Below are 15,378 nucleotides of genomic sequence, written 5' to 3'. Positions count from 1 at the left end.
GCTGTTTTTTTAAGGCAGTAATAAGGCTGAATGAACTGTTTCGCTACCAGACAAGGACGGCTCCGCTGATAGCCAGGTGTAGCAGTGGACATGTATTGGGATTGCTGTTGGGACAGCTTTATGTAGGACCTAACCGTTTGTGGGCACCGTTTGTCACCGTAATGGTGCAATTAATGTATTGTTTAGTGTTGTGTAGTGGCTTTGCTGGCATCTATCCCAATTTTTTTGCCACACCAAGATGTACATGCTAAAATCGCCACTGGATGAGATTATAGGATTTTGGACAAATAAATTATTTTCGCACACGGGGTATTGCAGCTGCGTGTTGTTTTTAAACGGCTCTGCAACAATAGCGTCAGAAAAGGTACGATTCATCACAATAAAAAGCCAAGGTCTTCAGGCGAATTGATGATGATGAACAAATGGAGCGCGTGTGCGCGCACGCGTCAGAGTCCGGCATGGGTGCTGATTGGTTGAAAATGACATCACATACAATTGTACTATTCTTAGCTTGTAGAAAAAGCATTACCTCATCCTTTTTCCCCTCGCGCAGGTATAGACATACAACAACAAATAACGTTACAGTCGCAGACAGGACGAGGACGAGATTAGAAGTCGAGAGAGAGAGAGAGCTGTACTCAACTGATTATTAGTTAAGCATAACATATCCTTTTGGATTCTTCATCCATTTGCTTTGAGACCATTCGTTTGATTATATTATTTGGTGTGCAAGTTGATTTGTGCGATATTTCCAGTATCTTCGTTTGGATTGAAAATCGTCACTGTAAGTACAATGTAATATTTTTTTTGCATTTTGCTTGCATCATTTATGTCTGATCTTATATTCTCTTATGGTCATCTAATGTATGTGAACTTGCAAAATCCATGACGTAATGCAAAGACAACATCATTCTGCAGCAGCAATTGACCAAAGTAATGTTTTTTTAATTAACATTCATGGCAATAATAATGCTAATATATTTCATGCAACTGTTAAAATTATTTTCAAAGTTCCATGCATTCTTTTTTCGATTCCTATGTATTGTACCCTAATACATAATTGTAATCCCTTGATATTGAAATGAGCAAAGTTTTCTCTCATGTTTCGGTTCCAGACACAAAGAACAGAGATGGTGTTCTACAGGGAGAGAGAGAACGGGACACGCGAACGTCCACCGCTGTCTCTCATCCTACCGCATCTTTACCTAGGTGCAGAGACGGACGTCACGCAGGTAATACTGTTTTCATTCAGTAGGTCAGTCTATAGAATTGATAGCTTAGCTCTCGTCATTGGCCAAAGCGTTGTATTTTCACAATGCACCGAAAATGCAGCTCTTCCAGAAGACTAGAATGTATTAATATTGCCTGTCTTTTCCCGGTGCTATCCCTGCTCGGCTGCAGGATTGCCTCGGCGCTCGCGGGATCTCCTACGTGCTAAGCGTGAGCCGCTGCAGCCCGCAGCCTACTTTCCTTCCCCGTTCCCAGTACCTTCGCATCCCCATCGACGACTCTCTCCGAGATGACCTGCTGCCCCATATCCCGGAGGCACTGCGTTTTATCGGTGAGAATAGTGATGAGATTGGGTCAGTTATGTGTCAAATGGATGTCAACCTATTCCTCATATAGTACAACTGCACTCTTTTCGACAAGACAGAGAGCTAGTGCACTATAGAGCTAGTGCACTATAAGGGGAAAGTGCACTATAAGGGGAACCAGGGCAAATCCTACAGGTTAGGTGATAGGACATTCCTGCATGTCATCATTATGCCACAGTCTGCATCATCATGGATGCATTACACACTGGCGACTGTCTGTCTGGAAGAAACGCAGATGACTCCGTTCAAGTGATGAGCAGTTATTGATCAGGGTTTCATGCAGGCCAGTTATGCTCCTATGGTTTCAGAAATATTGAACGCTGTTACAGCCCATTCAGTATCACGGACAATTGATACTGTTGCAGGAAGCCCATTCATGACAGTTGATATAAGCTGTGTGTCCTTTGCACAGTTTGCAGTCTGGCTTAATGATGTCATGCAATACAGTATGGATGATTTCAACAAAAAACAACAACAAAAAAGCCTTATCTATCTCTTCTCGCTCTCTCAGATGGGGCTATGTCATCAGGTGGATCTGTGATAGTTCATTGTGCTGCAGGAATCTCTCGCTCCCCTGCCCTGGCTGTGGCCTACATTATGTACAACCTGGGGATGGACCTTGACCATGCCTACAGGTGTGTTTGTCTGTGCTATATGTATTCATGCATTTTAATGATTGTGTATGTGTATATAAAGCATCCAAATCTAAACTTGTCTGTTCCTCACTTTCAGGTTTGTGAAAGAGCGCAGGCCTTCAATCTCCCCTAACTTCAATTTTCTGGGTCAGCTACAACACTTCCAGGGAACCCTCGCTCAGAAGGCCTCTAATGGCAACCCCACTATCCAGCCAATCGGATCACTGGACACATGCCTGCAGTCAAGCAATGAAAACATTAGCTGCAGTTCCTCTGTCCCCCTGTCAGCCAATCAGATCATGAATATTCAGGACAATGGCTATGTTGCTAAGGACTTTTTAGGGGTTGCTAAAGTGCATAATATGTACAATGAGATTTCCACTTGTAACACAGAGAACATAGAGCAAAGGTGCTCATATTCATGTGAAACTCAGAGTCTATCAGAGAAGCCACGGCAAGACCAGAGGAGTGTGCCTTCACAACTGACGCTGTCTCTCTCTAGCAAACTCAGAACGCTCACTCTCAACCTGAACCATAACCACAACCAGAACCAGAGGGAGGCCCAGATCTCGTGTGGAGCAATGACTCCAAGCCCCAACGAACCAGCGACACCAACACCAAAGCCCAACACACTACAAATCCCAACAGGCATTGCGTCTCTCTCTGAGAAGCGAAAGAGCCTCACCCTCTCCCTGTCTCCCGTTGGTGCAATTCTCCCAACCCCCCACCAGAATGAGCCACAAAGCAACAACAGGCACAGCATTAGCCACAAGCCAACACGCTCCAGCGCTTCCAACACCATCCACAAGAGGGAGTCAGAAGGCACCAGTGGTTCAAAAAGGCACGGTAGAAAGCCTTCGGCGGTGGCCCTTTCCTCCTCACAGACAGACGTACAACAGAGAGAGAGGAGCACATCCTGTGGCAAAGCAGCAGGTCGGCCCAATCACTGCTCCTCCCGAACCCAGGTGAAAGTAGAGAGAGCTGGAAGAGGCCAGTGTAAAAGAGAGCCCAGCCGCTGTCAGAGCGTGGAGAAGGGGAGGCCTAACTCAACTCCAAAGACAGGGAAGGACCACAGCAAGGGAAGAGCAGAGAGGGAGACGCTAACTGGGAGCCTGAGCAGCAGTTCTGTTTTGAATCAGCTCAGTATCATAGTTGACCAGCAGGTGTCGCCAGCAGCTAAACTGTCTGCATCTGCAGTGGAGGCTGAGGAAGGAGTGGATGCTGAACAGGGCCTCCTGTCTCCTCTCAACCTGACTGTCAACAAGCTGCTGGGCTGGGGGGAGAAGATGTTGTTGGGGGTTCTGCTTGGCCCCCAGATCAAAGTGGGACAGGCTGTTCTGCCCTATAGGTGCTGATGCGTTAAGAGACCACAGAGAGAGGGCTGGTAAATGCCAGGAGATTGATTTGTGTGTGTGTGTGTGTGTGTGTGTGTGTGTGTGTGTGTGTGTGTGTGTGTGTGTGTGTGTGTGTGTGTGTGTGTGTGTGTGTGTGTGTGTGTGTGTGTGTGTGTGTGTGTGTGTGTGTGTGTGTGTGTGTGTGTGTGCACATGCATGTGAGGAACTGAAGAACATAACTGCATGTAAAATATTTGTCTGCCCATACCATGTTCACAGAGCTCTGAGTGAATGCTTTGTCCTATAAATACCAATTTATTGTTGACTTCCTTCAAAAGCACTATATATATTACATATAGGAGCAGTTTATGCCTCCAACACAATGCTCATGGATTTAGGCTTGATTATGTTGATTTTTATTTATTGATTGATGTGAATAAAGTGATCCGTTTATTGTTGTTATTTATAAAATGAATATTTTGAGGATGGTATTTTGGCACTGTTGTTTGTAATGGGATCATAGTGTTCATTAAAGTACATATTTTACTCATGTTCTCTCATGGCTTTTCTATTCTGACTAATCTCTGATGAATTTCACCAGACATTTACAATAATTTAGGCCTATGAGGAAAACATCTGATTCACAATTCAGACTGATATGGTTATTCACTTATTTTATAAAATATTACAAGAATGCAGTCTGCCCTTGAACATCAACAAATTGTATGGGTTAATAAGGAGGGGTTGTGGGTGAATGTGGGTGTGGTAAAAATGAGCAACATGCCCATGTAAATGAGTCACATCCGGTTGAGGGGATGGGCAAATCAGGAAGAGAAAGGAAGACAAGAATGCTTTACCTGTCATAAACTATTAGTATAAAATACTGTACGCTAGGAGTTTTCCCTCCAATATCTCCTCATATTCTCAACAGGTAGGCTAAAGTCGTTTGAGGGTAATCATACAATACACTCAAATGCATAAGCTAAAGTACTAAATGTGAAAAATAAATAAAGGGGATATAAAACATTCCATGTGCCAAGGATCAATAACACCCCACAATACATTGCAAAAGTATCTTTATAGGTCTACTCCCCTGCTCCAGCTATGTCCACCCTGCTGTAAAATTCCCCACTAACCAAATGACTGACTAGACCTACATACAACTGGTCTCAATGGCCAAATAAGGTAGTACACGATGTGTGAATACTATGGTTCACTCATTTAAAATCTGGTTAAAGCATATTGTTTCAGTTTAATGAATAAACGTGCAGTGTTTATTAAAGACACATTTTAGAATGTATCTCATTCTAATAGAGCCTTTGTTAATTAATGAAAAGAGGGAGAAGCGTGAAAATGTATACAATGAGGAAACAGTGTCGTTTAAGACACGCCTGGTTTTACATACGCATGAGATTTCGAGAAACCCTTCTCCGTTGAGAAAAAAAAAGTTGCCTTGGAGCGATGAAAAAATAAGTCAGTGAAGAAGAGGAAAAAATGAAGACTTCGCCAAGAATAACTCAGTAACTTAGATATCACAAAAGCTGTTATATAATGCTCCTGCAGAGATATGTAGATTAATCAATCTAGAGATAATGAAAGTTAGACAAGCGTGTTAAAGTTTGACGGGGTAGTTGATAATCAAGCTCATATTTTTCTTCTTCTGGAGTCAAAGTTGGCATCGATAGCCTAATTTACTTGAGGCGGGTGCGGAAGGCTTTTCACCCGACAAAAAAATATGAGAGATAGTCCGATAAACCATTAGATTTTTTAACAATAATACTTTATTTCTATTTTACCGGGTTATGTAGCGACCTATACATTTTAGGAGCAGTGGTACGAAACTCTATTGGGGTTAGACTACTTTTGAGGATAGTTTACAACACTGGGCCAGACGACAACCGTAAGCTTTTCAATGTTATGAAATAGTATCAGAAAACTAATTATACATTTTTACATTTGAGATATTGTAAACCTATCGTAGGTAATTCAAGTTAAATATATTGGCGTAACACCGAGGTAAAACCAAACTCTGCTTCCTTCTCGGACTTTTCTTTGAGCTACTTTGATAAAAGTAGTTTGCTCAATCGTTGAAGGACTTTCATGTTTTCCCCCCTGTGCATTACAACATTTCACGTCATAAATAGATCCTGTCAGCTACTCAGTTTTATCATTTCGTTTTTCAAAAGATAGACAACCGTTGAAAGTATTTTACGAAACGAATCATGTCTGCTGAGGAGGAGAGATTCAAACTGGTCGTCGTGGGCGGGGGCGGTGTGGGGAAAAGCGCCTTGACCATACAATTCATTCAGGTGAGAGAGAATCCCCCAACTGTTTGGACATTGTCAACTGTGTGTTGTTTGTCTTGAATTTGTCATATCTTCTGACATGACGAGTATGTTGTAGTGGTAATTGAATATGTGCATATTAACCCATATAGGCCAAATAGTGTAAACTATTCTGGCTGTGTAGGCTATTTTGTTAACATTTCTTTCCTCATAACCACCAAATCGCAAATTTTACCAGAAAACAAATACACACAGTATTCACCCATGCTCTCCTATCTCTTTCGCAGTCATACTTTGTATCGGATTATGACCCCACCATCGAGGACTCCTACACCAAAATATGCACAGTGGATGGGAAAGAGACACGATTAGACAGTAAGTCATACTTGTATGTAGGTTTACTGACGTTCTTTGCTCCATGAATAGAGCGAAAGCGTAAACTACTTGAGCCAGTGAGCGAGCAAGGCCAAATCTGTCTGTACGATTCACCCACATCTGCTCTGTTATAACTTGCAGTTGGCAGATGTTGATGCTCTAAGCCAAGGTGTAGTCTTTTCACTATGCCATAGAAAAAGTGTTTGTGTTCATATTCAAGGGATATAACAATATGTAAGTGTACTATGGCTTCTGTCAGGTCAGTTAACCCTGGGCATTTACATATTTTTTTCTAAATGAAGACATACACATTTAATTATTTTCCATCCTAAAAATAAGGAATAATCAAGGCTTTGATTTCTGGTCGAACAGATGGAAAAGGGGTCTTAAAACAACATCTACCAGATTTTTTTTTTTAAGGTATTATTGATATATCAAAACCCACTAATGTTGAAGTAAAGACCCCAGCTAACTAATAGCAACACTTATATTTAGTTCACAATAAATGATTTGCCTTGTCTTGTAATTCCGTTACCAGAAACCCACATCTTTTAGATATTTTCTAAGGAGGATAATGAAAGTTCACATGAGTAACAAGCAAAGGTAGACCTAATAATTAGTTATAGGGGTTTTACTGCTATCAAGTTTGTTTATGAATTATTAAGTGATTCAAACTAGTAATTCTTTTACCAAATCCGAACAATCAGTAACGGAATTACTGCGATTGAATTGGCTAAAATGGGAAGTAATAGAAGTCACAAACCTTTTACATTTGAATTATTTAGCAGACATTCTTTATCCTTTCCCATACTGATCCCCCGTGGGAATCAAACTCACAATCCTGGCGTTGCAAGCACCATGCTCTACCAACTGGCTCTGAACGATTCAGTTAACCCACCGTTCCTAGGCCGTCATTAAAAATAAGAATATGTTCTTAACTGACTTGCCTAGTTAAATAAAGGTGTATTTAAAAAAAAAAAGTTATGAAAACTTGAAATCGGCCTTTCCGATTAATCGGTCGACCTCTAATTAGTATATAATTGTGCCCCCAGGATATTTTCAAAATAGGACCTACCAGATCCATGGCTATCCGCTCAAAGGGCGTTTCAATGATGGGGAGTGGGATGAGTGTGTTTCTGTAATTGGCTTTGGGGGCATTCTTTTGGCACTTGTCACATGACTTGCAGTATTTCTCTACATCACTTGTAATGCAGGACCAGTAGAATCTACTCATAATGTGCTCTTTAGTTTTGTCTACTGCTAAGTGGCCTCTCAACACGTGAATGTGCCAGGTACAGTACCTTAGCTCTAGCACTTCACCCTTTATCTTAACCACCAGTGCAGTAAGCCCTCTAGTAATAAGGGGGATTTGATGACCTCCATATGCTTCCCATCCGTCACCTTCACTCTGCACTGTGCTGAGACCAGGTCCGGGTCCTGCAGCTGTGCGGTGCCAAACTGTCTTGTCAACTCATCAGGAAAATGAAAGAATTGTCTGTCTATTCTTACCAGGGCCCGTGCAGGACCTTGGTCTCCTCGGCTCTCCGTTGAGAGACCTGAGCATGTATCCTCTGTATTTTCTTGAAACAGCTGCCTGAGCCTCTGATTCTTCACTCTGCACTGTGCTGAGACCAGGTCCGGGTCCTGCAGCTGTGCGGTGCCAAACTGTCTTGTCAACTCATCAGGAAAATGAAAGAATTGTCTGTCTATTCTTACCAGGGCCCGTGCAGGACCTTGGTCTCCTCCGCTCTCCGTTGAGAGACCTGAGCATGTATCCTCTGTATTTTCTTGAAACAGCTGCCTGAGCCTCTGATTTTGAATTTCCTTTTCTTCCTCCCCTGCACTCGATCTGGGTGAAAGAGACTTCTCCCAGTAGTGCCAGTGGGGCATGGCGGGTGTGCGCCTTTTGGGGATGTGTCACTACAGACGCCCTGGTTCGATTCCAGGCTGTATCACAACCAGCCATGATTGGGAGTCCTATAGGGCGGCACACAATTGGCCCATCGTCATCCGAGTTTGGCCGGTGTAGGCAGTCATTGTAAATAAGAACTTGTTCTTAACGGACTTGCCTAGTTAAGTAAAGGTTCATTTTAAAACATGTACATCCAATTCTACTGTAGTTCAATAACCTAAATATTTATTTTAAACTCAAGGTGTCATGTCTTAACTTGACACCCTACTCTTTCAGCAGACATCTTTGAATCTTAATTGGGAGCAGATATTTAACCGTTTTTGGAAAACATGGTCACATAATAAAACCGATTTACCATAATTGTTTTAGAAACTTTGCACCCGAATAGTTCTTTCAGTGAATGTGTTTTTATTAAATGTTCTGTGTAAATTGTGCATAGAGTTGTATTGTTTGAACTTTGAAATCAATGGCTGTTTGGCATACATTTTAAAGTGAAAATCTGAGTCCGTGTCATTTCCACTGGAACAAATATGTCACATCTACAGTGCATTCGGAAAGTATTCAAACCCCCTGACTTTTTCCACATGTTCAAAAAAAACAACGAAATACCTTATAAATATTCAAACCCTTTGCTATTAGACTCGAAATTGAGCTCCGGTGCATCCTGTTTCCATTGATCATCCTTGAGATGTTTCTTCAACTTGATTGGAGTCCACCTGTGGTAAATTCAATTGATTTGACATGATTTGGTAAGAGGCACACCTGTCTATATAAGGTCCCACAGTTGACAGTGCATGTCAGAGCAAAAACCAAGCCGTGAGGTCGAAGGAATTGTACGTAGAGCTCCGAGACAACAGGCTTGTGTCTAGGCACATATCTGGGGAAGAGTACCAAACAATCTCTGCAGCATTTGAATGTCCCCAAGAACACAGTGGCCTCCATCATTCTTAAATGGGAGAAGTTTGGAACCACCAAAACTCTCCCTAGAGCTGGCCATCCGGCCAAACTGAGCAATCGGGGGAGAAGGGCCTTGGTCGGGGAGGTGACCAAGAACCCAATGGTCACTGACAGATCTCCAGAGTTCCTCTCTGGAGATGGGAGAACCTTCCGGAATGACAACAATGCAGCATGCCACCAATCAGGTCTTTATGGTAGAGTGGCCAGGCGGAAGCCACTCCTCAGTTAAAGGCACATGACAGCCTTTTTTTGAGTTTGCCAAAAGTTTGCCAAAAGGCACCTAAAGGACTCTGACCATGAGTAACAAGATTCTCTGGTCTGATGAAACCGAGATTGAACTCCTTGGCCTGAATGCTTTGTCATTCTGGTGTATTGTGTGTAGATTGAGGAACACAAAATGTTGAAAAGGTCTGAATACTTTCCGAATATACTGTTTTGTCACTATCCATATTCATCCCTGTGTATGTAAATCTGAATCTCTTTGTGTGTGTCTGTCAGTCTTGGACACCGCAGGTCAGGAGGAGTTTGGGGCAATGAGGGAGCAGTACATGCGCTCAGGGGAAGGCTTCTTGCTGGTGTTCGCTCTGAATGACACTGGCAGGTAAGAATTTTGTGTGTCTGTTTGGGTGGATGCATGTACACAGTTTATCTCAAGTCACAGGCAAACTGTAGATTCAAACCAGTGTTCCCAACTACACAACATACTCTGAAGTCCTCAGAGCTAAAGCATTTGTCAGGGCTACAGTACTCAAGGTTTCGGGAAGGCAATGTCACTGTTTGTGATTAGGGTTGCACATTTTGGTAAATTTAGCTGCCGACTAACTGACCCTCATTAACCGGTCAACGAATGGTTACATTTTTCCAAACAGTAAAATGACGTGACCAACAGAAACTATATGTATGTATGTATGTATGTATGTATGTATGTATGTATGTATGTATGTATGTATGTATGTATGTATGTATGTATGTATGTATGTATGTATGTATGTATGTATGTATGTATGTATGTATGTATGTATGTATGTATGTATGTATGTATGTATGTATGTATGTATGTATGTATGTCAAATCAAATCAAATTTTATTTGTCACATACACATGGTTAGCAGATGTTAATGCGAGTGTAGCGAAATGCTTGTAATGTATGTATGTATGTATGTATGTATGTATGTATGTATGTATGTATGTATGTATGTATGTATGTATGTATGTATGTATGTATGTATGTATGTATGTATGTATGTATGTATGTATGTATGTATGTATGTATGTAATGACGAGATGCGTATGTTTCTGTTTTAACAAGGGGAGTCGTCCCAAGCCAGGAAGACAGGCGACAAGTTTAGGCCCAAAATAAGCCCATAGAAATGCATTGGACAGTATTTTGGACAGATTTTGGCGCTTCGCCTCTTCTGATACCATGCATGCATGCATACCATACACAGGCATTTTTCATTAAGAACTCATGGCGAATGGGAGGCTTTCCAAGTTGAGATTGAGAAATAAAGAATATCTCCTTTTTAATCGTGGCCACAAGTTTTTAACACACGGTTGCATTTAGAAATGTTATTTGTTGTGCATTGACTGGGCTCACAAAAGCAGGTTTCACTCCAGTAGCCTACAGGCTTTTTGAGGAGTTACTCTCGCGCTGTCTGGTAGGCTATTCCTCTCCTCAAAGTAGGCTCTCTGCTGTGCACTTGTAATAAATAGAATGTGTGAAGACTAATGAAAATACACATGCACAATTTCAATGTAGAAAAATGACGCAAAGTAACCTAAACACCTGGGTTCCAAAACTGCCGGCCTGAATTTGGCCTGTGGGTGTTTTTTTTTATTTGCCCACCCCCAAGTTTTCTGAGCAAAAAATACATATAATTTTTTTTTCAAAATCTTTGTTGGACATGACTGTAAAAACACCAGGAAATCAGCACCAAGTGATTTTTTAAAATTGTGGATATCTATTCTCTTGCATTATAGAGAGACATATGTTATCGTATACAAATAATAATAATGACTAATAATTGATTGGATTTATATAGCACTTTTCTAACAACTGCGGTACTGAAAGTGCTTTTTATAGTAGGGGGAAACTCACCTCATCCACCTCAGTGATGCAAGGCGACCATTTTTTGTACAAGAACTCTCACTACACATCAGGTGAGGAGTGATATATGCCAATTAGGAATGAAAGGGATGATCAGTTGGCCATGATGGAGTGTTGCCAGGTAGAACATTTTGCCATGACACCAGGGTGAACACCCCTACTCTTACAATAAGCGCCAAAGGATTTTGAATAACCACAGAGTCAGGATACGCGTTTAACTTCCCATCCAAAAGACAGCACCCTACGCAGGGCAATGTTCTTTAATGTAATCAAGGTTTGAAATGATTATTTTAGTCAAACATATCTGTTTTGGCTTCTTGTGATCAATCATTCATTCCTTCAAGTGTCGAGGCGTTCAAGCCATGGTCAGTATTACACTAGTGTTTTCTGTGTGCAACCCTAATCACAGAGTGATGCTACAGTAACTAGGGGAAGTGAGACTTGTTATAGGCATTTATCTCATAAGAGTTGCATTCATGACACGGTGTCAAATACAGGCAGCATAATGAGCTGCTGTAGTAGTTCTCTATGAGTTGAAAGGTGGATTGGTGCAATTGCACCTAAACAGAATTCACATTCTAAGAACATATGTAAACCATAGACCATAGCCTAATATAACAATTATCCATATTTATTTATGAACTGTAGCCCCCCCCCCCCCAGACGTGACTCCTGACAGATTATACAGGATGCCTGGCTTGCTTTGGTAGGGCTCGATGGGTGTCCTTTGTGTCCTGGTAGGACCCAGTCTGCCCCTCTCACTTCTATTGTTTGTTGTCATGTTTGAATGAATGTTTGTCACTGTGCTGTTGTCTTTGTACATTTAAAATAAGAGTATACAATAAAACAACTAAGTAGTTGGATTTATGCCAATGAATATGCCCATTTGCTTTAAGGGGCATATACACTCGCAAAGAGTCTCTCCTGACAGTCCTCCACAAGGCTGCTTTTTTTATTATTATTTTTTTAACAGTAAATTGAACTAATGGATTGCACCTTTTTAAGGACATAGAGCACTTATGATCAGTTCCTAATGGGTTCTCGTTTCGGCCACTTTCCTTCCCTTTTTTTTAGTTACAATGAGATCCACAAGTTCCACACCCAGATACTGAGAGTGAAGGACCGGGATGACTTCCCCATGGTGCTGGTGGGGAACAAGGCTGACCTGGACCAGTCGAGAGCGGTACTGGCTTTCACTCTCACTCTCAGTCATGTTAAAGGAGATCTTCTGCTAGCTATAATAATACCAATTGAGATCCTACTGGTTCAAATTCTCCGGCCTCAAATACCTTTGAGTTGCCAACAGGTGGCGAGTGGCTACAAGTGTTTCTTTGGCTAGATCAAATACCACCACCTTACTCTTAACTCAGTTTACCGGAATAAGGAAATGAAACTGCTGTTGGCCTGGCAGGTGCTTTTTAACCTGAGTGCATGTACCTCTCTCTCTGTACTGTCTGTAGATCTCCAGAGAGGAGGCCCAGGGCTTTGCCAGAGAGAACAGGATCCATTACATGGAGGCCTCGGCTAAGAACCGCTACAACGTAGACGAAGCCTTCCTGGAGGTGGTGCGAGCTATAAGGTAACATTAACAGCTAGAAAGCTGTAAGCTACTTTATTATAGGTCATCAAGTTTATAGCTAGATGATTTGAAGAGTTGGTGACCAGAGGCAGAGTTGAGGGACAGACATTTTAGTATCCATTATAGCCTACTCCTGAGTCAAAGTATCCAATGCTCTCTCTTTTTCTCTCTCTTTTAAAAACACAGAAAGTTTCAGGAGACTGAGAGTCCCCCTCTACCTGCAAACCACACAGGAAAACGGAAGAGCGGTGGCTGCCCCTGCACCCTCCTTTAACTGCCCCCTCCCATGGCATAGCACTGTTGTCACAGAGACCAAAACCCCCTCACCTCACCACTGATACAAGTCTTGTCTGACTTACCTGGAGGGAAATGGGAGGATTTGGCAAGGGAGTGGAGAGATATACACTTGGAAATGCAAAAACTGTATGGTGAGGTTTGGGGAATTGGGCAGGGATGCTTACGGCAATGGTGGGCAAAGTGGTGGAGTGATATGTTTTCATTCACACTTATAAATTAGCATCTTCAAACTTTTTTTATATACTTTTTTTGTAATTGTGGTATTATTTCATTATTGTGCAAGGATGTAAAGGGAGAGGCCTTGGGCTAGATGAGAAGAGAGTGAGAGATGAGTCTATAGACTGATGAAAGAAAGAGTAGGGATGGTAAAGAGTGAGATCTCACAGATACTGTGTTTTGGGTAGCTTCCTACATTGGGTCAACCTGATGGAAGTAACTGATTTGACATTGCTGGAAGGAATGGATAATTTAGGAACTAGGGGGCGCTATCATTCATACCTACAACAGAAAATGAAAGGAGCCCAGTTAAACTGAATCGACAAATTAGATTTTTAAGAGTGAAAGCTGAAGCAAAATGAGAGTGAAATGATGTGTTTGAAAGACTGGTACTTTTCACAGTGTGGTATACATCACCACAGAATATATCATATTTTTTTGCACAACTTCAATGTAGGCAAAAGTAGTTTGACACTAAAGTGCTATTGTTTATTTTAAAATGACTGGGTGGCTGTTTAGGCATGTCCAGGTTCTTTTGTCTGTGCATACAGGTGTAGGCCTGCTTTTTAAGTCTTTTTTTATTGTTATGCTCTTTGCAAATGTTTAAATGTCACACCGCTACCAACCATGTACATCAATGAGTTCGTTTTTGAATGGTATTAAATGAATGAGTCAAAGCTAATGAAAATCTGTTGAAAAGCTTCAGACAAGGCATCAACTGTCGAAAACTATTGATGAAAAACAGAAAGTGACAGAATATGGGTAAGTTGACATATAAATACATCCCAAGATTTACGCCCATTGGTTGAGAGAGATGGTGATAATTCCAAGAGTGAGCCCATAGGCTGAACAGCAAGCATGAGGAATGTGCATTACTGTGCGGTGCTGATAGGCTATACGGTAAATGGGTGAATTACATTCCGGACGTAGGCTATACGGTAAATGGGTGAATTACATTCCGGACGTAGGCTATACGGTAAATGGGTGAATTACATTCCGGACGTGGCTAATAGGAAAAAGAAGACGCTATGCTGATAACACGTTCGTATTCATTCCCACTATGTCAATACAATAGGAAGCTATGTAAGTTATGTTTTGCTTACTTGAAGTTACCCGAGCAGTCAGACCAGCCTTCCTGATTTAACTTCTGTAAACTACACGTGTCTGTCATGAAATAACTTGTTTGTTTAGAGAGGATATGTAGCACTGGTCTTGCAAACCTTCATATAGATGTAATTAACACATGACAATCCCTTGGGCGATATTTCACGCAAAGCAGGATAGCCATCTAACGTTCTGAAATATTCTGAATCTGCTCCAAATTTGTGAGTTGAGTCGGACTCAACTCTGACCCTAAAAATATTTGAGCTGTTTGATTAATAATTTGAGTTATTGATGATTGGTTCTCAAAGCTGGCTATCTTATTTTCTTTGTGAACGAGAACCGTGTTGATGTTGGATCCACATTTGTCCCACATTGTTCTTTACCTAATTATAAAATAATGCATTGACTCTGCTATTAATGCAGTGTAATAAACCACAAAAAAAGTATTGTACTTAAATCTGTTATGTAGTTATTTTTAACAGCAGAAAGCCGTTGGTATTCTTATACCAATTAATCTCAAACTATATCAAACTTGCAACCTGTAATCCATCAGTATCTGCCATGTGTATTTTGTACTGAAATAAACCAAATACCTTTTGTACACGTCACAATAAAAAAAAAAAACATTATTACTCTAATCAAGTCTGGACACACAACTTCTTTTTCTACTTTACTATTTCTCATCAACAGTATTGGTGAACGTTTGGTGACAGGAAAGTAGCGAGAGGAAAGCAATGAGAAAAAGGAGCATATAAATGTACAGATCAACTGTTTGAATTGGGATGTTCATGCTCAAAAATATGATGGTAACCTGTGGGGTTCATGGGTTCGAATCCAGCCCACTGCCCTTTGATTCGCCCTCTCCATCTTCCCTGTCTTTCCAACATTGTTCTATGCTTAAATAAAAGCTAAATATATCAAATAAAATACCTTTTAACCCTTTTGTAGTGTTTGGGTCTGTGGGATGAATTTTTCAATGTTT

General features: G+C 41.2%; 2 protein-coding genes across 3 annotated transcripts; both read left to right on the top strand.

Annotated features, from left to right (window-relative positions):
- Window positions 1–270: 270 nt before the first annotated feature.
- Window positions 271–4,022, top strand: si:ch211-195b15.8 (tyrosine-protein phosphatase vhp-1). The gene is made up of 5 exons (XM_046306603.1): window positions 271–784; window positions 1,116–1,232; window positions 1,402–1,561; window positions 2,107–2,230; window positions 2,328–4,022. Exons 2-5 carry the CDS (start codon window positions 1,131–1,133, stop codon window positions 3,583–3,585), a joined length of 1,644 nt encoding a protein of 547 aa, XP_046162559.1. The 5' UTR covers window positions 271–784; window positions 1,116–1,130; the 3' UTR covers window positions 3,586–4,022.
- A 947-nt stretch (window positions 4,023–4,969) lies between these two features.
- Window positions 4,970–15,034, top strand: rras (RAS related). 2 transcript variants are annotated; one of them, XM_046306180.1, is made up of 7 exons: window positions 4,970–5,084; window positions 5,751–5,873; window positions 6,137–6,224; window positions 9,592–9,694; window positions 12,275–12,383; window positions 12,661–12,779; window positions 12,966–15,034. In XM_046306180.1, the coding sequence occupies exons 2-7, from the start codon at window positions 5,787–5,789 to the stop codon at window positions 13,051–13,053; spliced, it is 594 nt and encodes a 197-aa protein (XP_046162136.1). In that variant the 5' UTR covers window positions 4,970–5,084; window positions 5,751–5,786; the 3' UTR covers window positions 13,054–15,034. The 2 variants fall into 2 exon arrangements, with proteins under 2 accessions (XP_046162136.1, XP_046162135.1); XM_046306179.1 differs by having other exon boundaries at window positions 4,985–5,464.
- The last annotated feature ends 344 nt before the right edge of the window (window positions 15,035–15,378 follow it).

The sequence above is a fragment of the Oncorhynchus gorbuscha genome, linkage group LG16, assembly GCF_021184085.1.
Source record: "Oncorhynchus gorbuscha isolate QuinsamMale2020 ecotype Even-year linkage group LG16, OgorEven_v1.0, whole genome shotgun sequence".
NCBI lineage: Eukaryota > Metazoa > Chordata > Actinopteri > Salmoniformes > Salmonidae > Oncorhynchus > Oncorhynchus gorbuscha.
The sequence above is the reverse complement of the archived record's forward strand: the minus strand, read 5'-3'. Positions and strand labels throughout refer to the sequence as shown.